The 21,954-nt window shown below is 42.6% G+C and overlaps 1 protein-coding gene across 6 annotated transcripts in view; it reads right to left on the reverse strand.

Moving 5' to 3' along the window:
- The window catches only part of SLC8A3 (solute carrier family 8 member A3), a 126,911-nt gene that overhangs the window by 61,260 nt on the left and 43,697 nt on the right, over positions 1 to 21,954 (reverse strand). For 2 of the 6 annotated variants that reach the window (XM_058567224.1, XM_058567223.1), the window contains exon 2: positions 16,288 to 16,340. The exons of 3 other annotated variants lie outside the window; for them this stretch is intronic. In XM_058567224.1, the coding sequence (XP_058423207.1) occupies positions 16,288 to 16,327 (40 nt within the window). In that variant the 5' untranslated portion in view covers positions 16,328 to 16,340. Of the gene's footprint in view, positions 1 to 16,287; positions 16,341 to 21,954 lie in introns of those variants that run through there. One more of the 6 variants, XM_058567225.1, reaches the window with a different exon arrangement.

Raw genomic sequence — 21,954 nt, forward strand, 5'->3', positions numbered from 1 at the left:
ATCAACAATATAAGCTTCCATCTCAAGAAGCTAGAAAAGCATGAACAAATAAAACCCAAAGTAAGTAGAAGGAAGAAAATAAGGATAAGACTAGAAATCAGTATAATGTAAAAGAGACAAACAACAGGAAAAATAAACAAAGCCAAAAGGTAGTTCTTTAAAAAGATTAATAAAATTGATAAACCTAGCAAGAATTCTTGAAAAAAATGAGGGGACATCACTACAGATCCTACAGACATTCAAAGGATAATATAGGAATATTAGGAACAATTTTATGCTAATAAATTTAACAACTTAGAGGACATGGAAAAGTTCCTTGAAAACCATAATTCATCAAAATTGTCACAAGATGATACAGAAAATATAGGTACTATGTATTAGAGAAATTGCATTCTTTATCAAAACCTTCCCACAAGGAAACTTTAAGTCCAAATGGTTTCACTGTATATTTTATTGACCATCTAAGGAAGAACTAATTCAAATGCTACACAAATCCTTTCAGAAAATAAAGGAGAGAGTACCTCTCAACTCATTTTGTAAGGCCTGCATAACCTTGATACCCTAAACTCTTGCAAAAAATTTATAAGAAAACTGCAGACCAATATCCATCATGAAAATAGACACAAAAAAATCCTTAATTAAATATTATTAGACTGACTCCATCAGCATATAAAAGGGATAATACATCAATGACCAAGTACAATTTATGCCAGTAATGTACTGGCATAAAAAATTCTTCTGGATTGAATTTGGCCTTGCTGCCTAGACTGCCAATATTATGGTGTTTATCCTTTTTGGGAGAGAACTCAAAAGACCAGATTATTTCTTTAATCTGTTTCTCTAACCAGGTGTGGGAACTCAGCCTACCTCAAGATCTTGAGCTGTCAGGGCTGATTGATTTACATTTGAAAACTTGTCAATGTAATTAAACCATATTACAGCTTTAAAAAGCAAAACCATATTGTCATCTCAATAGATATAAGAGAAAAAATTGAGAAAATTCAAAACCCATTTGTGGTAAAAAAAAAAAAAATCAGAAAATAGAAATAAAGGAGAAATTCTTCAATTTAATAAAAAGGTATCTATGAAAAACTTATAAAAGATATCATATTGAGGAAGATTGGGAACAAAGTAAGGCTGTCCATTCTTACAACTCCTATTCAACATTATACTGGAAGTTCTAACCAGTGCAATAAAACAAGAAAAAAGAAATAAAAGGCATAAAGATAGGAAAGATGTAAAACTATTTGTAGACATGATTGTCTATATAAAAAACCCTAAGAAAAATATAAAGCAACTATTAGTTGCTAATAAGTGAGTTTAGCAAGGTCATAGGACACAAGACCAATACACAAAACTCAATTATATATCTATACACCAGCAGCAAATAATTGGAAAATAGAATTTCATTAAATATTTAAAAATTTCATTTAACATAGCATCAAAAACAAAAAATACTTTGAAATAAATTTAAGAAAATATATGTAAGACATCTACACTGAAAACTATAAAATATTCCTCAAGGAAATTAAAGATTCAAACATATAGAGAGATACATCACATTCATGGATTGGAAACCTCAATATTGTTAAGATTTCAATTCTCCCCAAATTGACCTATACATTCAACACCACATTTCCAATTATAATCACAACCAATTTTTTAGGTGATAAGGTGATAAGGTGATTCTAACATGTATATGGAGATTCAAAAGACCTAGTCATCTTTGAACAAGAAGAACAAAGTTGGGGAAATCATGCTACTTCCTAAAATGCCACAGTAATTAAGTCAATGTGGTAGTGACCATTGGATAGACAGATCAATGTAACAGAATAATAAGTTTCTAGTTTCCACTGAGTATAAATTGGTAAGAGATTATATCTAAAATTTTTCTAAGAAAATTAGGTTACCTGGACTACAAGAAGAAAACCTCTAATGCCTGTGAACAGTTAGTACTCTGTGAAATAATTGTGACTCACTACTACATAGAAAGAACACTGAAAGAGATATATTAATGTTATAGATATGACAGTCACTATTCCCACTCTTAATGCACATGCATTTTATTTCATATCTGACTAAATAAAATTTATTTTGCAACTCCTTTGTGCTAATACTCTCACCTGCATTTTTAATTTTCTTTTGTGAAGTGAAGAAATATTCTTGAAAAAATGGACTATATTCAATATCTGTAAATTGAACACAAGTTTTATTGTAGCAGAAATCTTAGTATTTAGAGGTGCCTTTACAAAACGAAGAATCATCTTTATAATACGAATAATCATCCCATACACTGTTGATTTGGAAAGTTCACATATTAACTCTGTTTTAGTAATTTTATGATTATGATGGTGGCCAGGTTGCTGCTGATTGTAATAAGAATGGTGATGACCTTTATAGGAAGGAGGCTAAAGTGCCTAGAAGAGTGCCAGGATGGGATTGTGACATCACTAGGGCAAACTGGGACTGTTATAATGATGGAAGATCTCAGAATTGGGCCCATGTTCAATTAGACTTGACTGGATTAAATTCTTTATTCTATATCTCTTTTTATATCTTTGTTATAGTTGCACATGGTGTCTCTACTTGTGTCTGCTTCTCTACCAGACTGTGAAGATTTGGGACACAGTCGCTATGTTACTTGACTTTGTATCCCCAATGCCAAAGGACCTGACCTATGGGAACCCAAAGGAAAGAAGCTCTCCAATAGGGCAGGAAGAATTTTCAGAGATATTGAGGTTACAGCTGGGTCACAAAAGATGAGAGAAAACTCCCGTACCGGAGAAGAACATTCCTGGCAAAAGGACCAGACTGAACAAAGATGACAAGTTCAGGATCCCACAAGTAGCTTAGTTTGGAGGAGCAAGAGTAACAGAGAATAGGTAGGAGCTGAGGCTGGAAAGGTAGGTTAGGACCAGGTGTTCTCACATCATCAGAATATGATTTAATCTGATTGTTTCATATCTCTTCCTATGGAAAACCAAATAACCTCATCCTGATGACCGAGAAGGGACAGCCCTTGGTGAGCAACTTCCTGCTCACTCCCCAGACTAAAGGTGGTATAGAAATGGGAAAGAAGATCTCTAATCAGCCACAGTGAAGCCAGGTCCCTTATACATTCACTGTGGCTGATAAATTCTATCAGAATCCTTGAATAGACTAGCACGTTTCACACTTGGGATGTAATAAATGTTGCCAGCAGCCACTGAGTGCTTGTACACATGCATCTATACATCAGATATTATCAGCAAGGGCACCCAAGGCATTTTCAGTCTCAGAGTGAGGTGACATTTGGCTTGCCCTGTGCGCAAAGCCTTGGGACAGTTCCAGTAGAAGTCAGCCTCTTGATTTGTAGAGATACTGCAATAGATTAATTCATGCCAATGCTGTTCAGTGGAGTCCTAACATTATCACAGCAGCTCAAAGGGCCACAGCACATCCTTTATTATATAAGCTTATTTATACAATAGAGATGAAAGATGGAGAAGTCTGCAAATTCAAGACAGAAGTCTTCATTTCTGCACATTTACTTATCCCAGAAACAACTCCAACAGGAGCTCCCTGCAATCCTTTCAAATTTGGGGCTGGGGTGGAAAAGGATTAAAGAGAGATTGAGGTGCCATCGCAGACAAATTTTGCCACCCAGATAATTTCCCTTGTCCTTCTTCTCTATTTTTCTTTCCAAAGACCTCCTTTCATTACTCAGGTCAGGTCTTAAAATTCCTCTCTCTCCTGCCTCTGATAAATGTTTGGCATCAATGAGTGTGTTTGCCCTTAGCCTTTCTTCTCTTGGACGTGCTTACAGCGACTTCCTAAAGGGTTGCTTTCCACCTCCTCATGTCCACTGCTATGTAGGCACTCTGATGGCAAGGGCTCTGCCCGTCTGCTTCATCGTCATATCCCCAGAGCCTGCAACAGCCTGGCACATAGCAGGGGCTCAATAAAAATTCACTGAACAACTGGATGAGCAGCCCGAGTTATTTCTGAGATGCTCTTCCAAGTTCTTACCAGCCACTGAATGGACGCAGGGAAGACAGGCTCCTCTGTGTGACCCAGCAGAAGGTTGTGGATTAGGGAAAAGGACTCAGCACCTCTTCCTCGTTTTATCCTTACAATATCCCCGTCACAACAGGTTGCCTTCCCTGCTGCCTCGTCTCCTCCGAGACTCAGGTACTCCTCTAGATAGACTGCTGGGCTCCTCCCAGAGAAAAATGCCCCCTTTATGAATCAGAGCTCTGTCCACACAGTGTTTGGCAGGAGGACCCACTCTGAATTAGAACGGCTGCCACTCATGGTGATATAGTCCAAGTATACAAGCGTTTATTTAAGAAGCTGCTATCCTTAGATAAATTAGCTTTTAAATAGCAATCATATTATTTTAGAATGCAAAACTACCTTATAATTTCCCACAGTTTCCTACTGAATTAAGAAGAGAATCTAAACTACTTATGGTGGCCTATGAGGCCCTGCCTGGCTCTGTCCCTTAACCATTGTCCTGCCACACTGCCCTTCCTCCCCCTTCATTTCTTTTCCACCGCAGGGCCTTTGCATGTGACATTTCCTGTCTAGATTGCTCTTTCTTCAATATCTGCCTGTTTAACTTCTACACCTTAAATGCTGCTTTTAAGGGGTCTTCTCAATATAAAGTGTTGAGTAGCTCAATATAAAGCTACCTTCACCTTAGCACCCCTTATTTTCTTTACAGCACTTTTCACAAATTGTAATTTATATATTTACTTATCACTTAAACTAGTTTTTCTCAGTGGGCTGAAAATTCCTCAAGGGGAGGGATTTTGTTTTTATGACCACTGCACTCTCATTACCTAGCACAGTTACTGGCACATAGATGATTCTTAATAAGTATTTTTTAATAAAGGAATATAAAGAATTGACCCCACCTGTCCCTCTCCCCTCCTTCTTCTCAACGCAGACCACTGTAATGAACCTGACACAGAATTAAAGAGCTCACTACGTCTTGTGACAGTTCCAGTGTTAGGCTGCTCCAAGTGTTATAAAGTTGTTTTTACATCAAGTCAACAATGCCCTTCCTCTAAAGCCCACTGATTAGTGTTAGTTTTACAATGTGGGGACACATTGACTAAGTGACCTCTTGATCTTCCATGGGTCAGATTTTCAAGTACTAGATTTTCAAGCTGCTGTGACAACCCACAAATACTACATTCATCCTATGGATGAATGTTCCAACTACAACAAGGAAATTTAGCCCGAGTGACAAACTTGTATGTTAAAATGGGGATAATCATTCTTAACAGACGAATATTTTGAGGATTAAGAGCCACGCTTAATCTGAAAGCGTTCTGCAAACTGTCAAGTGTGATACAACGGTAAACCATTATTACTATTGTTTTTTATCATAAGTAGTTCACAACAGAGAACGAAAGATATGCCCAGTGTGGAAATAATCATAATAGGAGGCAGAATATGATGGGAAACAAGAGCACTATAAGGAGGAGCCCAAAGACAGTGACATATTAGCTAGCAGTTTACCTTTTCTGATCTGTTTCTGCATTTGTCAAAGGAATGATAAATATTTACTCTGCCCAGCTATAAGGTTTTTATGGGCTCAGTTGAGAAAGTGCATGTGAAAACATTTTGGAAACTGCGAAACACTATTCAAACATAAGATAAAGTGACAGTGGTGATGATGGCAGTGATGATCTGGGATAAATTTTACCGTGTGTCCTGCATTTTGATGGGTGGTGCTAGATGGTGCAGGGGTGGGGTGGGATGGGGCCATTACAATGGAAGGTGGGTCACTCAGAGCCAAGACACAGAGGCTGGAAAGCACCAGCAGTGTCAGGGAATCCCGAGGCAGACAGCAAGCACAGGAAAACAGGGGGAGATATATGAGATCACACAGTGGGGGGATTTGGAGGCCAGCTTGAGTCTTCTGCCACAGAAGAATGTTTTTTATAGTAGGATGGAGTCATGCTCCCTCCAACTCAGGCCTCAAGCCGTACTTTGGAAATTTTTTTCTGTCAGTATTTAAGTTGGCAGTGGCTCAGAGAGGAACCTGAGTCATAAGGACTAGTCAGTAACCCACCGCAATGGTCCAGATGAAACGTAATGAAAGCCTCATTGGTGGTATTAAGAATGGGAAAAAAAAGCAACTTTTTAGAGATAGTATGGGGCTGGAATCCAGAGGATTCACCCACTGATTAGGTTTGAGGAGGAATAAAGATGAGATGATAGACTCAAAAATGACGTCAAAGTGACCAAGACAGTAGTGGTGCCATGGACAAAAGGAGAGGGGTTGAGGGGGAAGAAGGAGGAGGGAGAGCCCTAAGATGGTGGCTCACAGCTTACTCAGGAGAGTGGCAAGGTGGATGAAGATGCCATGTGCAGAGAGAAAGAGTTTAGTTCAACAGAATGAGTAGTCTGTTGGACATCAAGACAGAGGTGCCTTGCGGGCAGCTGGAGAAGAGTCTGGAGATTAGTGAGGAGGTCTGAACTGAGGATAGGAAATTGTGAGCCATCAGCACGGAGGGGTTAAATGAAATTACAGGAGTAGTGATATTATCCATGGATAGCTTGTAGAATGAGGAGAGAAAGTGGCCAAAGAAAGTGGGTAGAGGAAGAAGAGCCAGAAAAAGATATTAAGAAGGAACAGTTGGAGAGATAGGAGGAAAATCAGGGTCCAAGCAGGTTGAAAGTTTTAAGAAGAGTGTGGTCAACAGTAATAGATGCTGCGGAGAGCAAGCAAACCATGTTAACTACACAGAAAAAAATACATATATGTGTATGTGTGTGGGTGAAATGCACGTTGCAAAAACTCAAAAAATTTTAAGTATGAGACTATGGGTGATGCTTTAAAACTAATATTTGCAATGTCTTTAATGTTAATAGAGATAAGACCATTGGATTTGTTGATTTGGAAAGTCCCTGGTGGCTTCACGTTAGGGGGTGAGGGCAGTGGTCTGTTGATAAGAGTTTGCTGAAGTGGAAAGAGTGACTATTAACAACTCAGTAAAGAAATCTGAAGGTCAAGGGGAAGATCAAGTAGTGGTCTGAGGAGTGTGTTTGTTGGTTGGTTTGGCTTTATTAAGAGAGATCTAGGCCTGCTTGTAGAAAGGCCCTGAGAATGGGGAGAGAGGGAAGCACTGGAGAGGGAGAGATTGAGATGCACAGCCGGGGAGAAGGGCTGATGGAGTAAGGTCCCTGAGGTTGCCAGGGAAGGTTGAGGTCAAGAGCATATGTGGAGAGTCTTCTTGGCAAGCAAGAGGTGCACACCTTCCCTCAGACACAGGAGGCATAGAAGGGTTCTGAGGTGAGGAGAGAAGATAAGAGTGCTCTCATCAATGTCTCAGAGTAAATCATCTATTGAGAGAGAGAGGCAAGTGGGTGGGTTTGGACCCCTTGAGAAAGGTGAGAAAGGTTTGGAACGGCCATTGAGAGGATGGGATAGGCAGCCAACAAGAAAGGAGTGAAAGGCTTGTTACACAGCCGTGGTAGTCTGGGTAGGGCTAGGGAACAAGATTTGCAGTGAGACCATCAGCAAGTTTCACAACTCCCTGTCATCTCAAAGCCTGGAAGTGGGAATGAAGGAAATGGGCAGTGGACAACCCAAGGCTGAGGGTTTCTGGCTCTTCCCATTTGTTCTGAGGTGGCCCCCAGACACCTCTCCATTCTGGTTGTATTAGTTTCCCAGGGCTGCCGTAATAAAGTACCACACACTGTGTGGCTTGAAACAACAGAAATTTATTGTCTCACAGTCCTGGAGGCTAGAGTTTGAAATCAAGGTGCCAGGAAGGCCATGCTCCCTCTGAAGGCTCTAGGGAAGGACACTTCCTGACTCTTCCCAGCTTCTAGTGGTTGCCGACAGTCCTTGGTGTTTCCTGGCTTATAGATGCATCACTCCAACCTCTGCTTCTGTCATCACATGACCTTCCCCCCTGTCTGTCTGTGTGTCTGTGTCTCTCCCCCTCTTCTTATAAGGACATAAGTCATATTGGATTTAGGGCCCCCTTTACTCCAGTATGATCTCATGTTAACATATTACATCTGCAAAGACCCTATTTCTAACTAAGGTTACATTGTGAGGTGGACATGAGCTTTTGGGGAACACTGTTCAACTAAGTATACTGGTCTTTGTGCCCAGTGGAGACTCAAGCATGGAGACAGTCTTGAAATATAGTGTCTAGAACTGAACTCATAATGCCATGACTGGCCTGACTAGTGCACAGGGGAGAAGGCATATCACATTTGCCAACTGCAATTACTTCTTCTTTTTATGTTCCTTTATTTATAAAGTCATTTGTATTCCAGAAAGGGCTGTTATTTAGCCATTCTTACCTCAATGTTAATCCCTTAACACCGAGAAAATGATCCTGCTAAAGGGAAAGGCAGATTAAAAATGAGGCAAATTACTAAATTGCTAGCACTATAACCACAGTCTAAATCAACATGCACAGACAGAGCCAGGACTGCTTAAAATTGGCTCAGAAATCCACGTCTGTGTGAAGGGAAGCAACATATTTTAAAGCATTCCATTAGGTCACTTGTCTATCTTGTTCAGTTACAGCAAGTTCAAGGTCAAATCAAAATTCAATAGCTTGACCTGACTGTGGCAGAGGGGACACCTTTTTGTTTCTGATGTTGCTAAGTGTTGGTGAAATTTTCTTCTCTGAAGATTTGACAATAAGCCTCATGAACTCCCGGCACTGGAATAACTCAAGCTCTGCCCTTCCTAGATGGCATTCACAAGCCAGGGAAATCTTTTACCTTCTTCCCTAAGATAGTTTGTAAAATAAAGCCCTAGGTTCTTGGATACTTAGGACAGGTTGTTGATACAACCTTTGTTGTATCAACAAAGGTAACTTGGGTGGAGGAAAGAATTTAAATAGGAAGAACCTAACCCTTTGTGGACCACATGACATTTCACAGTTCTGGGGCTCTAGCACTGTTGACATCGAGGATCATCTAGGATTTTAGAGTTGGAAGGGACATGAGGATCATTTCGTTCAACCTTCTCATTTTACAGATGAGGAAACTGATAGGGGAAGTTACTAGCTCAAGGACACATTAAGGGCTTTAGCTGAGCTGGAAATAGACTCAGGTCTCTTGACTCTCAGCCTAGTCATATTTCCACTACATGCAACAGCATTCGAAAGAAAAACGTAGGTGCAAGAAAATGAACCCGGCTCTCACAAAGATCTGCTGTGATTTAATTGGCATTCTCCAATCTCACCCTGAAAATTCAGGTTCAGAAACGCAACGGCTAAAATTTGGGGAGATTTATCGGCTTAAAAAAGCATTGTCTGAACATCTCTTCTCCCTGCCCCCATCCCTACCATCCTTTGGCAATTCCATTAAAAATAGCTTTGACTTGAAATTGGCCTGGAGATCATCATTGACTCTGCAATTATATAAGCCCTCAACTGAATGCACTATCATACCAAGCAAAACCCGGATGACTACGGTGGGGCTGTGCTGCCTGAGAGGAGAGCCAAATCCTTGCTGGGATCTGCAGATGAGCTGAGGAGAGCTCAGACCTGCAGATTCCTCACCTGGGCGGGAGTGCATGTGCGTATGCATGTGTGTGTGTGCGCGCGCGTTGATGAGGGGATACCTCCAAAGAGTCTGAGAGCTGGCTCTTGCTTATCTCAGCCTCTTGCTATGTGTCGTGGGGAGGCAGGGCCTATATGAAGTGGACTTTGCAGACTCCACGTGGGGCTGATGAACGAGTGTCTGGTTCCCTGCGAGATATGACCAGAATTCCCTGCACAGAGATAACGTGATGAATATAGAGTCACAGATTCTGAAAACGCTTGTGCTCTAAGGACACTCAAAGATCTTCTCATCTGTAGACCTCTGCCCTTTTTTTTTCAGATGAAGAACCCGAGACCCCATGACATAAAGTGACATACAGGAAACAACCAGCAAGACAGAGGCAGCGTCAGGCCTCGACACCAAGGCACTTAACCCTGCGGCCAATCTGCTTTCCTTATACTGAGCTTCAGGTTGTATAATCTTATGTTTCCCCACTCCTCTACCTCCAAAATTTGAGAAAGGAGCCCCTTCCCCTGATAAGTGCTAAAAAAGTAATCTTTTGCAGGGTAATCCAGATATCGGCCTTTTCACTGCTCACTACTTGCCGGGGTAGAGAGCTGGTTAAAAGGAGGGATTCTTTTGGTTTGAATCCCAGTGCCTCAGTTTTCCCAACTGCAAAACAGGTGCAATAATGGCTCTTCCTTTACAAAGTTCTTCAAAGGAGTAAATGGATTAATTCACATGAAGCACTTGGCACAATTCCTGGCACACAGAAGTACTGATCAATTCAAGCTGATATTACTACTAAGCCTGTACCCGGGGAGAAGGGAGACTGGAAGAACAGCAATTAGGGCCTTCAGCAGGAGGAGGGATAGGGTGTAATGATGGAATATGAAAATGACACGTGGTGGCAAGTGAAGAGTAAGTGTGACCTGATTGCCGTGCACATGGCTGGTGGCCAAAGCAGCTTGAGTATTTCACTCCTGGCTCTTTCACTTAGCAACTCTGTGAACTGTCACCAACCCTCTCTGGGCCTCAGATATGCAAAATAAGGGAGCTGCCCCAGGTGATGTCCAAAGCACATTTCAGCTCTAACACCAGAGAATTTTGTAAAAATTTCCCTTCTTGTGGTTAAAAGGGAAAAAGCAGAAGTCCTATGCCACCTGAAAAAGCATTTCTCAGATGCGCCTTCCCTCCAATCTTTTAAAAGCGTATATCAGACACCTTCCAATGTCAGGCCAAAGATTCTCAGAAGAATTCCTAGACTTGTGTTCATTTTGCATCAAGGGATGATGGGAGGAAAGGAAAGTAGGGCCCACCCAAAAGGAGCGTAGTGCTGAAATGTCGGAGAGGGGATAATAGAATCTGGAATTTTGACATAGGCTGGGTGGTGGCAGCTGGGGGATTATAAATATGGTATTTGGGTCTTCTAGCCCCTCCTGAAAGGAGAAGAAAACGAGATGCTCAAATGAGAGGTCAGGAGTGGAACCAGATGTCACACGCATTTGGTGCATACCAACTAAATGGTGAGCATTGAGAATGCTGTGTGTGTGTGTGTGAGTGTGTGTGTGTGTGTGTGTGTGTGTGTGTGTGTGTGTGTGTACAGGGTGGCTGGAAAGGAGCTGTGGAGCCCAGCAGGAAGCACAGATGGAGAACATGGATATTAGGAAGCGTGGTGCTTCCCAGATGCAGTGGAAGCTGGCTATGAGCGCTGTTGTGGCTCATCTTTCCTTGAAGACCAGCTGGCCCAGGCCTTTACAGATGGACAGACACATCATCCACCTCATTCCTGATTCTCAGGTACACTGGTGAGTCTGTGGTCTACAGGGGCTGGAAGGTAAAAGAAAGCTGTGGTATGACTTTATCTGTGGCTCTCAAAACCTCTCACAAAAGGGACACTCCAGCCATCCTTACTGGCAGGCCTGGTTCTTCCCCATTGCAGAGAGGAAGATAGCACTTCCTGTAAGATCCAGAAGGGGCACCAGATGAACTTCTGCCTTTAAAAACAAATCCAGGAGAAAGAAAATGCCTTGGGTTGGGTTCTCCTTATGGAATTTTTAGCAATGGCACGACTATACCACCAGCATACTGGTAGATGTATTTCATCTGAGCAGAATCATCAACAAAATCCGAGTACGATTCTCAGACTTTTCAACATGAATAAACCAATTTGGTTTGGTGACTTCTCCTTAGCAGCAAAATGAGATTTCTCACCACAGAGCTTCAGACACATAGCTTGATTTAACATAAAAAATGACCCCTCCTCCAGGGGATTCCTGCCCAGCAGTCTCTAGCCTACTTCTGAGATTGATTCTCTATCCCAACTCTAGTGGCTGCTCAGGTGTGCCACCAGATTCCTCAGGACTGGAGAGCCCCTTCCTCCAGCTGCTGGGTCCCCCACTAGAGTGCCCTGTGTACAGAGAGCTCACTCACTGTGATCAGAGATCATGCCCCTCCTAGGGTGGGATGGGGAGCCTGACCTGACCTCTTGCCCCAATTCAAGACGTCTCTGAAGGGCCCCTCACGCTCCGGAGGTCCCCATGGACCAGGATCTGCTGAAGTCTGTGTGTGACTGGCATCACAGTCCAACCTTTCCTCCACCCATTTGCGCTCCCTTCACTTCCTCAAGTTTGGAGCCTTAGAACTGTCCACATTAAACTTCCTTCATGCAAATCTCCATCGCAGAGTCTGATTTCGGGGAAACCTGACCTGCAACACCAACTATCAACTCCCTTAGGTTGTTCTTAACTAGACAAAGACTAGGTCTCCTACAGGTATGCATGAATCAGGGTTTTCTTTATTTTCTGATTCATTGACTTCCAGGGCTTTGCTGATCCTGGAGGTACTGCTCCTCCTGGGGCTAGGCAATTTCTAGAGATAGTAAAGGACTCCCCTGCAAATGAGCCGTTCATATACAAACCAACCTATCCAAAACCCGTACCCTCACCCACCTCCTTTATCAGGCTCTCACACTCTGGGCCACTATCCACCCGCTCCAACCACCCCAGGACTAGGCACCAGAGAGCTAGAGACAGTCCCTATTCCCTAGAGCCCACTGAAATTATTCAAACTAGCCAATCCTAAGCCTACTTACTCTGCCTTGACAATTTCTTCCTACAGAAACCACAATAAAGGCTCTTGCCCATGTTTTTCCTCCACCACATTACCAATCCCGGTGTAGCCCCACACGGCAGGCCAAGCCTCCCATCTCTAGGGATCTGTGAATATAAAAACTTCTTCCTCCATGACAGTCATTTCTACATCTGTGTGTCTTACTATACCTGATTAAAACAAATCCTGTGTACATTTTATAGCAAAGTATTAAAGAGAAGCTTCTCCAAGCCAACAAAATGTCCAAGTCCCTGCATATACATCCTGCCCTTTAAGACAGAGGAGCCATGGGGAAGACATCAGTGTTGGTCATTCCCCAGCAAGCTGCCTGCTGCTCCTTAGGCCAGGCTACAACAGGCAGATTCCAAATGTTCCACATTTCCTACCCTGTTTCCACTCACACTCTGCCTTCTCACATTCTTATCTTATTCTGGAACAAAGCACGGACAAGAACCATTTACTCCAGAGGAACCTACCCAAATACGCTCTTGGGTCTTCTGAAGCTACTCTTGAATCTTCTTTGCCTAGAACTCAGTCTTCTCAGCTCTGGCCACCGGTAAGTTCTAAACTGGAGTCTTTATTTCTGCTCCCTGGTTTCTTCTGGGATCATCCTTCTTCTAGAGGCACAATCCATTCCCAGGAAGGGATGCCTGTGCTCATGTGCACATATATCCCCATATAATGGAAATCCTTTTGGTCGTGCTCTTTCTGTTCCTTGGCAACCTGTCTAACATGTCACCAAAAAAAAGCCTCCAAAAGACATTATAAGAGGCCTGTGGAGCTTCTCCTACCCCCAAGTTGGGAATCTCAAGAGGAATCTGGGTTAGGGCTTAGGATGCTGTGGGTGGGAGCATCAAGAGGACGTAGGTAGAAAGGACACGTGCAAGTGTATACATACACACACACACAGAACTGGTATCCTCTGTACACAGTGAAATATAGCTTTGTTGTATAAAGCCACTCAAAGATTGTCCTTTCCTTAAATATCTGGACCTAGAATGAGTTTGGAGCTCACTCTATTACCACATGAAATCTCTAAGGAGAAGTAATGCTGGGTAATTCATCTATCTCGAGCCCTTCAAGAGTGTGTCAATGCAGGGATCCTACACACACTGCTCATTGAAGTCCCGTGGCTTCATTTTTTCATTTAAGTGCAAGTATTTTTTGTTGGGAATGATTTGTTTCCATGTGACATATTTTGCTTTCAGGAAATCAGCATTTTGGGCACAGAAGCAGTGTTTTTCCCCCCACTCTAGTGACAAGAGCACTAGATAAAAAGTCCTGTTTTCAAGGATACTCCTAAATCACTCTGAGGTCTTCGGGGAGAAAACATTCCTTTCTTCTGTATTTTGATTTCTTTATTAGAGAAATGGGAATGATTTGACCAGTTTTCCCCTACATGGACACTGTGAGGCTTCATGTTTCAATAGGGAATTAGCAAACCTTTGGAAGGGCCTCACTATGGTCAAGCAACCATGGGGATCCCATTGCTATGGATTGAATTGTGTTCCCCCTCAAAATTCACATGTTGAAGCCCTAACCCCTAATGCGATGGTATTAGGAAGTGGAGGGTGATTAGGTTTAGATGATGTCATAAGGGCAGAGCCCCCATGATAGGATTAGTGTCTCTATAAGAAGAGGCAGTGACACCAGAGCTGTCTCTCTCCACCATGTGAGGATATAGGGAGAAGGTGGCTGTCTGCAACTCTAGAAGCAGATCCTCTCCAGACACCAAATCTGGCGGCACCTTGATCTTGGACTTCTCAGCGTCCAGGAATGTGAGAAATAAATGTCTATTGTTTAAGCACCCATTCTATGGTATTTTGTTATAGTAGCCCAAGTTAACTAAGACACACACATCTGATCTGTTCATCCCAAGCATCATATGATGTCTCAGCTGGCAGGCTACCTCAATCTCAGATCTCATCCAGTTTAACATTCTTACATTAAAGAAGATAAAACCAAGGTGCATAGGGGAAACATAAATTGCTGAAGACTGTACAGGCTGATGTAGTTTCTCAGGTCAGAAGCTAAAAAGAGTGGAATGTAGCAGTTATGAGCTTGAGGTCTGAGTTGCAGCCTGAATTTTGAATTTGCCACCAACTACTTATGTAACCTTGCATTAGTTACATGACATCTCCACAAGCAATTTTTTCATCTGTACATTGAGGATGATAATAACCTTGTAGGATTGTTGTGAAGATTAAATGAAATAATACGTAGCACATTGCCTGGCAAATAATGTGTTGTATAAATGCTAGCTACGTGTGGTGGAGACCAATAAAGATCCAGGCTCCCCTTTCATAGCGCAGAGTTGTTGCTGGGATGTGGCTGACCAGTCAGAAGCCACATTGCTCAGTCCCCCTTGCATCTAGGTTGGGCCACATGACTGAGTGATCCCCAGAGGAGTGTAAGTAGAAGTGATGTGTGAGTGATGTGTGCCACTGCTGGGCCAGGTGGTTAGGTCACAGGTACAAAGTTTGCCCTCTCTATTGGTTGGAATATGGCAGAGCAACTCTGCAGCCCCAATGGAACCACAGATGGAGGCCTGTATCCCTGCTAATGGCTCAGAGGAGAACTGCCAGTCCAGGATGTTAGACTTTGCATGAGTAAAAAATAAACTTTTATTGTGCAAGCCAATAAATTTGGGGGATTTGGGGGGGGTTGTTACAGCAGCTAGCATGAAGTACCCTAACATGCTAGTGCTATTATTACTAACATAGGATGTATACTGAGAAAATGAGGGGGAAAATTAGAGTATTTAACCAGCATTACTCTTAGCTACAACTTCTGGGTTTGAAGGTGGGAAAGGTGCGTATTTGCAACACGCCTACTTACACTAATCCTTACATTTGAAGGCCTACATTATCCTGCTATTAAACAGCAGAGGGCAAAGAGGCGGAGTCCAGGCTGGCTCTGTCCTCCCTAGAGGCTGACATAGCTTTCCTGATGAATGGTAAGAGGATTCTAAATGATTTTAGCTTTGACAGCATGCTCCTGTAAAATTCCTTGCAGGAATGGTAAAAGAATTAGAAACGGCACACGAAGGGTGGCAGCAGAGGGGTTGAGACAGCCGGGCTTGGTCTTCCCTCCACCTTTAGCTTGCGTTACAACCTTGGCCAAGCCACATAATGTCTTGAGCCTTAGTTTCCTCATCTATAAAATGAGGGACTGAAGGATCTCAAAGTATCCTTTCAGCTCTAATGATTTGGGATTTTTACAGGTTCATCCATTCAACAAACATTTATTGAGCACTGTGCTGGGTGCTGGAGGTACAAAGGTCTTTATGGTATGGTCTTTGGCCTCAAGATGCTCACAGTCTAGAGGGGATTTGCCTGTCCTGGAGTCAGGCATGATAGAGGAGGTCTTTGTGCACCGTTCTCTGCCTACATGGCCACTTCTAGGCTTCGTTTACCTTAACGTAAAATAGAAGAGGAAGGGGGTAAGGAGTACTTCACAAGGCAAGTCCCTTAAGGAAGGTGTTCATTCTGGAACAGCCCAGAATCTGCAACACGGCAACAATTCAGAAAAGTCTCTTTTTCTCCCCTAGCAACTCAAAAACACTGCATTTTAGACCCCAAAAGGATCCTACTATCTCATACTCCCTCATTTTACAAGTGAAACTAAGGCCTGGAGAGATTAAATAGCTCATCTGAGGTCACTTACCTGAATATGAGATCAAGTCCAGGCTTTCTATGCCAGGCATCTTGAGTCATGGCCTTGGAAAGGAAAGGAAATTTGAAAAAGCAACCTCACTCTACACACCATGGAGGGGCCAGGTGAGTGTCTCCCAGTGCAATGCCACCCAGATGCCTTACTTGGAAAACCTCTGGATTTCTTTAGTAGACACTATTGAAGTAGCTGGGAGCCTCTTGGTGTCTCCCCTACAGATTCTGATGAGTCTTGCTGCAATCAAGTCTAACATCCACAGCTCTGATCTGTAATTGCTGAGAAAAGTCTGGACCAGTTGCCTCCTTAAGCCTTTCAGCCTCAGTTTCCACCTATTATACCTCTTTCAATTTTGTTTAAAACTCCATAACTGCAAAACTAGTCACACAGCCAAATAAGGGTAGGGGATGGAGAACGGAATGTGGAGAAGAGCCAACAGCCACCTTCTAGTTGAAAAGATTCAACCTTCTGAGGAAAACAAAAAGCCCCTTCCTCTGTTGCCATGGGAACGGCTCAGCAATGCTACGGATGCTCTGCAGGAGGCTGCCTTGCAGCAGAGCTGGGGAGAAGGCTTTCTTTCCAAAGAGGGAGGAAGGCTGTTTGTGAAAAAGCAACCCTGTCAGCTCTTCTGATTCCTGCAGGGGCTAGGAGTGGTTCTCCAGCCTCTGGCCCTAAGGCATCTTTTTTTTCATAGCATTGCCCAACTGGCAAGAAAAGGGGCTATGGCTGAAGGCTCACGCCAGATGATTATGGAGTAGGGTGCTCTGCTTAAAGACTCAAACTCACTGAGGAGGAGAGGTGTCCTCATCTCCACTGGTACAGCTGTATCTCTGTCCCACCAGGACAGGATGACTGGGCACCCCTTGTCTGAAGAAGCCAGAGAGAACCAGAAAGAGAGCCACATCAGAGAAGACTGGGGGCGAGGGCCAGTATGTGAATGGAGACAGTGAGCAGCCACAAGTCTCCTCTATGTGACTTTGGGATCCTTTATGGCCCCCCTCCCACACCACACACTCACACAAAGATTGACGATGATTATTGTCTCCTGACTCATTTCTTCTATTGCTCTGTTTCACAGAAGACTCATTTCTCAGCCCACTCCCAGCAGTTTCTGATTCAGACACACCCCAGAGGGCCACATCCTTCACGCATCCCTCATGAAGGGCTCTCATTTTACTGGGCCAAGGACAGTGGGAGGGCTTTGATGGCACAGCATTGAAAGCATGAGCTCTGATGTCAGACAGGCCTGGCTCTGTGACCTCAGTCAGGATACTAAGCCTCTGGGTCTCAGTTTCCTCATCTGTAAAATGGATAGTCACACTATCTACCTCACAGGATTACTGAGAGTATTATATGATATATTGCATGGATAGCATTTAGCCAAGAACCTGCAGCATGATGCATATTTAATGAACGTAGGCTTAGCAAAAAGAAAAAAAATGTTTAGACTAAATGACCTTTACAGTTTTCCCAATTGTAGGAGTCTGTGATTTCTATCCCCACTTCTTGAAAAAGATGTATTGTGACTATCTTCCACAGTTAGGATTACTCCAGCTATTTTTTAAAATGTCTTATTCACTCTCTTCTTATTCTCCTTTATAAATAATTGTTTATGCTAAAAACAAAGAACATGGAAGAAAGAAATACAATAGAATGTGAACAATGTGTTTGGTGGCAGGAGACCATGTAGTTTTTTTCTTTTATAATAGAAATGAGTATTTAAAATAAATATTTAAAGAAATATCAAATAAAATATTTTAAAAAGTAGTATTATTCAACAATCTATGTGATCTCCACTCTCTTTTTGAAATCTATTTAAGAGGTCTTAAACATTGGCTAACTTTAATTATCTTTTCCAGAGAGAATATTTTCAAGTCTCCATCTCCAGGCCTGGCCTTCCTCCCAGACTCTGGTCCCCCTGGGCCAGCATACATCCATGTGGGTGAACCAGAAGAATCCATAACTAATCAATTGCTCATGGTTTATTACTGTTTACAAAGCCCTGTCACACTAATCTTATTTAATCCTAATAAAACAACTCTGTGATATGACCATTAATATCCTCACCCCCATTTTAAAGAAGAAACAACTGAGGCAAATTAAAAGGCTTACCTACTCCATTTCTACTTCAGTCAGTAGATACAAGGTGGAACAAGGAATTTCAACCCAGGTATACCGACACCATTTCAGAACAGATTTCCCCAAAGAAGAAATGTCTGGACACCCCAAGTTGATTATCTCTCCACTAAATCTAGTGACTCCCCTGGCTTCTCTCTTTTCAGTAATGGCCTCACCATTTCCTCACTCATCTGGTCCCCAAGCCTGGCGGTCATCTAACTTCTCTCATTCTCTTCTCTACACTCTATCAATCATGAAATCCTGCCAACTCTTCTCTTTCAACATCTCTCAAATTGTCTCTTTTTTTCTCAATTTCCACTGTGACCCCTCATGTTCAGGCCCTTGTTGCCTCATATATATCCTGATGACCCAACTATGCAATAGCCTTTCAGCTGGTCTCACTAACTCCAATCTCTTTGACCTTCGCAGTAACCAGGTTAGACTTATTTACAGTCTCTTGTCCAAAATCCTCAATAGCTCTTGATTGCCTACAAAATAAAGTTCAAAATCACTGCTTGACAGACAAGAACCTTGCCTTTATTCTTACTATTCTCCTACTTGGTAATTCAACTCTAGCCATATATGTATGACTTGTCCAAGAACAGTAAATGGATTTCTTCCCAGGTGCCAAGAGATCAAAGGGTGATGTCCGCCTAAAGCTCTGGGTTGGAAGGCTTATGAGACCATATTTGGGTCAGAGAAAAAGGGTGCCAAAGTCAATTAGCGATGTCTTCCATTGTCAAAATGATGGGAAGAGGGGTAGAAGAAGGTGGCACTTCGTTCTTATCTCTTGGCTTTCTATTAGTATGAAGCTCATCTAGGCCATGACCTTGCCTTTCTTCCCCAATCTAATTTCCCTACAGCCACTTAACACAGTGCCTTGCACACAGTAAAAACTCAGTATCTATTTTAGAATTGATCCATAAATTTTTCCAAACTCATTTTGAGCTACAATAAAGCAGAGGCCCCATAGCATAGAGTAATGGCTCTCAACCCTAGGGAGCTTTTATAAAAATACTGATGATTGGGTCTCATCTGCATAGGTTCTGATTTAATTAGTCTGGGAAGGATCCAGCACTAGTAGTTTTTTAAAGCTCCCCAAGGTTGAGAACCATTGGTTTAAGGAAAGGGCAGTGGATCTCAGAAATCCTAGTTTAGCTGTGTGATCATGAACAAATCACTGTACTTCACTGGGTACCCATTTCACCTCTTGGAAAATAAAGTGGTTTTACTGCATTATATCTAAGGTGCATACAAATTCTAACAATTCTCTCTTCCATTTCCTAAAGAGTTTCTCTACCAGCAAAGTCCAGCTCTTATATTGGGGGATCTAAACACCTTCATCAGATGCTCCCAGAATTAGAAGAAATGGAAAGTCTAATGTATATCCTTTTCTTTTTTTCCCCTTTTTTCCATCCTGCTCTAGCTATTGGAAACACTGCTTCTTAAACCAATCAATCAATCAATCAATTGATGATGATAAGGAGTAACTTGGGGGTCATCAAGCCCCACCCACTCTTAGATAAGCACAATTGACATTTTCTCATATTTGTGAAATGCGCTTTAAGAAAAGTTTCTAAACTTTTCTCGCAACTGGATTGTTGCCTCTAAGGCTCCTCCCGTGTAGAAAATTTGGAGCTGCCTAAAATCAAGGGCTTAATGAATCCTATTGTTATTTAGAACTATGCAAAGGGCTGTGTGGATAATATAAAGAAACAAAATTTTATCCTGAGGAACTTAGACTATAACTGAGGAAAGAAAATTAACACACACACAACACACATACACAAAACAACTTAGAACTAAATACAGGGCCCTGACAGTAAAAGTGTTTGGGTAGCACCGAGGGAAGGGAAAGATCCCTGTTCCTCCCACCATTTCCAGCTGGTCTCTTTGACCTTAGAGTGCTGGTACCATCCTGAACCTACTATCAAGTTTATTCACACCATGACCAATTCCTAGCCATGAGGAGGGGCTCCCAGGATGCCTTCTAATTCCTGAGCACAACAGGAAGTAGCAAGAAACATCTTCCACCCTTCCTATCTTCTCTGCCATCTATTCCCCTAGTAATGGCTCCCAAATTCATTCCCAAGTAATTTACATGCAAATTAGACTTGAAGGAGGCAGAAAGGATTGAGGGGGAAGGAGAGTAAATTGTATTCCAGATACCTACAATTGAGAACCAAATGTTCTGTTCCTTGAAAACAAAGTCTAGATGGTGCCGAGACTAGGTCCACAGAGGACGTGGTGAATGTGGACTTGGGAAAGAACAGACGTCGGGGCACTATGTGCTTAGCAAGTGGACTTCTGATCCTGCCCAGGTATCCTAGTGCTTTACTGAGAGGTCTTCAGACCAGTGTTCTTTGGCCATCTCCCAAGAGTTAACTCTCAACTCTAATTGTTTCTCTTCCTATGAGTGTGATCAGTAGTAGCGGAGGGCTGCTGATTGTGATGGTGATGAGTTAAGCTGAGTCCTGCCTACATGGGACCAGCAGGAGAAAATGTCTTCCCTGTGCTAGGCTTTCTTTGCTTACTTCTGCCTCAGAATGGCCTTCTATGATAGCAGCCATTTTACTACATTCTCTCCAAACATGGCTTCACAGAACATGGACCATCTTGCCCAACCTCTGATTTTACAGATGAGGAAATCAGACTCTTCTAGAGAAGAGATTTGCCCATGGTCACCCACTAGGCGGTGTTAGCATTATGACACTGAGGGCTTATGCTCAGGTCTGAAGGGTACCATGAGGAGAAAGGACACCACCGAGTTAGCCTTTGTCCTCAACTTTTCATTCTAAAATCTCCCCTTCGGTGATCTCATCTACCCCAGTGTCTTCAATCTTACCTCCACCCTCATGACCCTCTAATCTGTGTCCCTCGTCCTGAATCTATCTTGAATGCCAGGTCCATATTTCCATTTGTCTAAAACATTTTCACATGGGTGTCCCATTACTGTCTCAAAAACAACATGCCTCAAATGGAATTCTTCATTGACCCCTAAATACCTTACAAACTTGCTCCCCACTTTCAGATTCTCTATCTTATTTAAGGGTAATCCTATCCATCTGTCATGACGGACTGAAACTGGGCAGTCATCTTTGACCTTACCTCTGATTTTCCCTCCATAGTGCCACTCAGTCTCCAAATCTACTGGTTTTCATCATAGAATGCCTTCGTACCCATCTATTACTGTCCATTTCAATGGACACAACCCAGGATCCCATGATCCTTCACCTGCATTACCGTGATAGTTCCTTAATCGGTGGCCCTCTTTCTAGATTCTCCCCATCTACCCTTTATCTGTCCTCCATTTTGTTGCCGGACTAACTCTTCAAGAACACAGATGTATCACATCATTGTCTTAGTCAAAGTGAGCTTTTATGTGTGTTTTACTGCCTAGAGAGTATGTCCAAACCCTTCAGCCTATTGTCAAGGCTCTCTACCATTCTGTCCTACTCAGAAGTTCTTTCATTCTACACCCTGCTCCAGCCACATTTCACTACTCACTCCTTCCTTAATAGGCCCTGCAATTCCTCCTCTTGACCA

This window comes from Diceros bicornis, chromosome 24, assembly GCF_020826845.1.
Source record: "Diceros bicornis minor isolate mBicDic1 chromosome 24, mDicBic1.mat.cur, whole genome shotgun sequence".
Taxonomy (NCBI): Eukaryota; Metazoa; Chordata; class Mammalia; order Perissodactyla; family Rhinocerotidae; genus Diceros; species Diceros bicornis.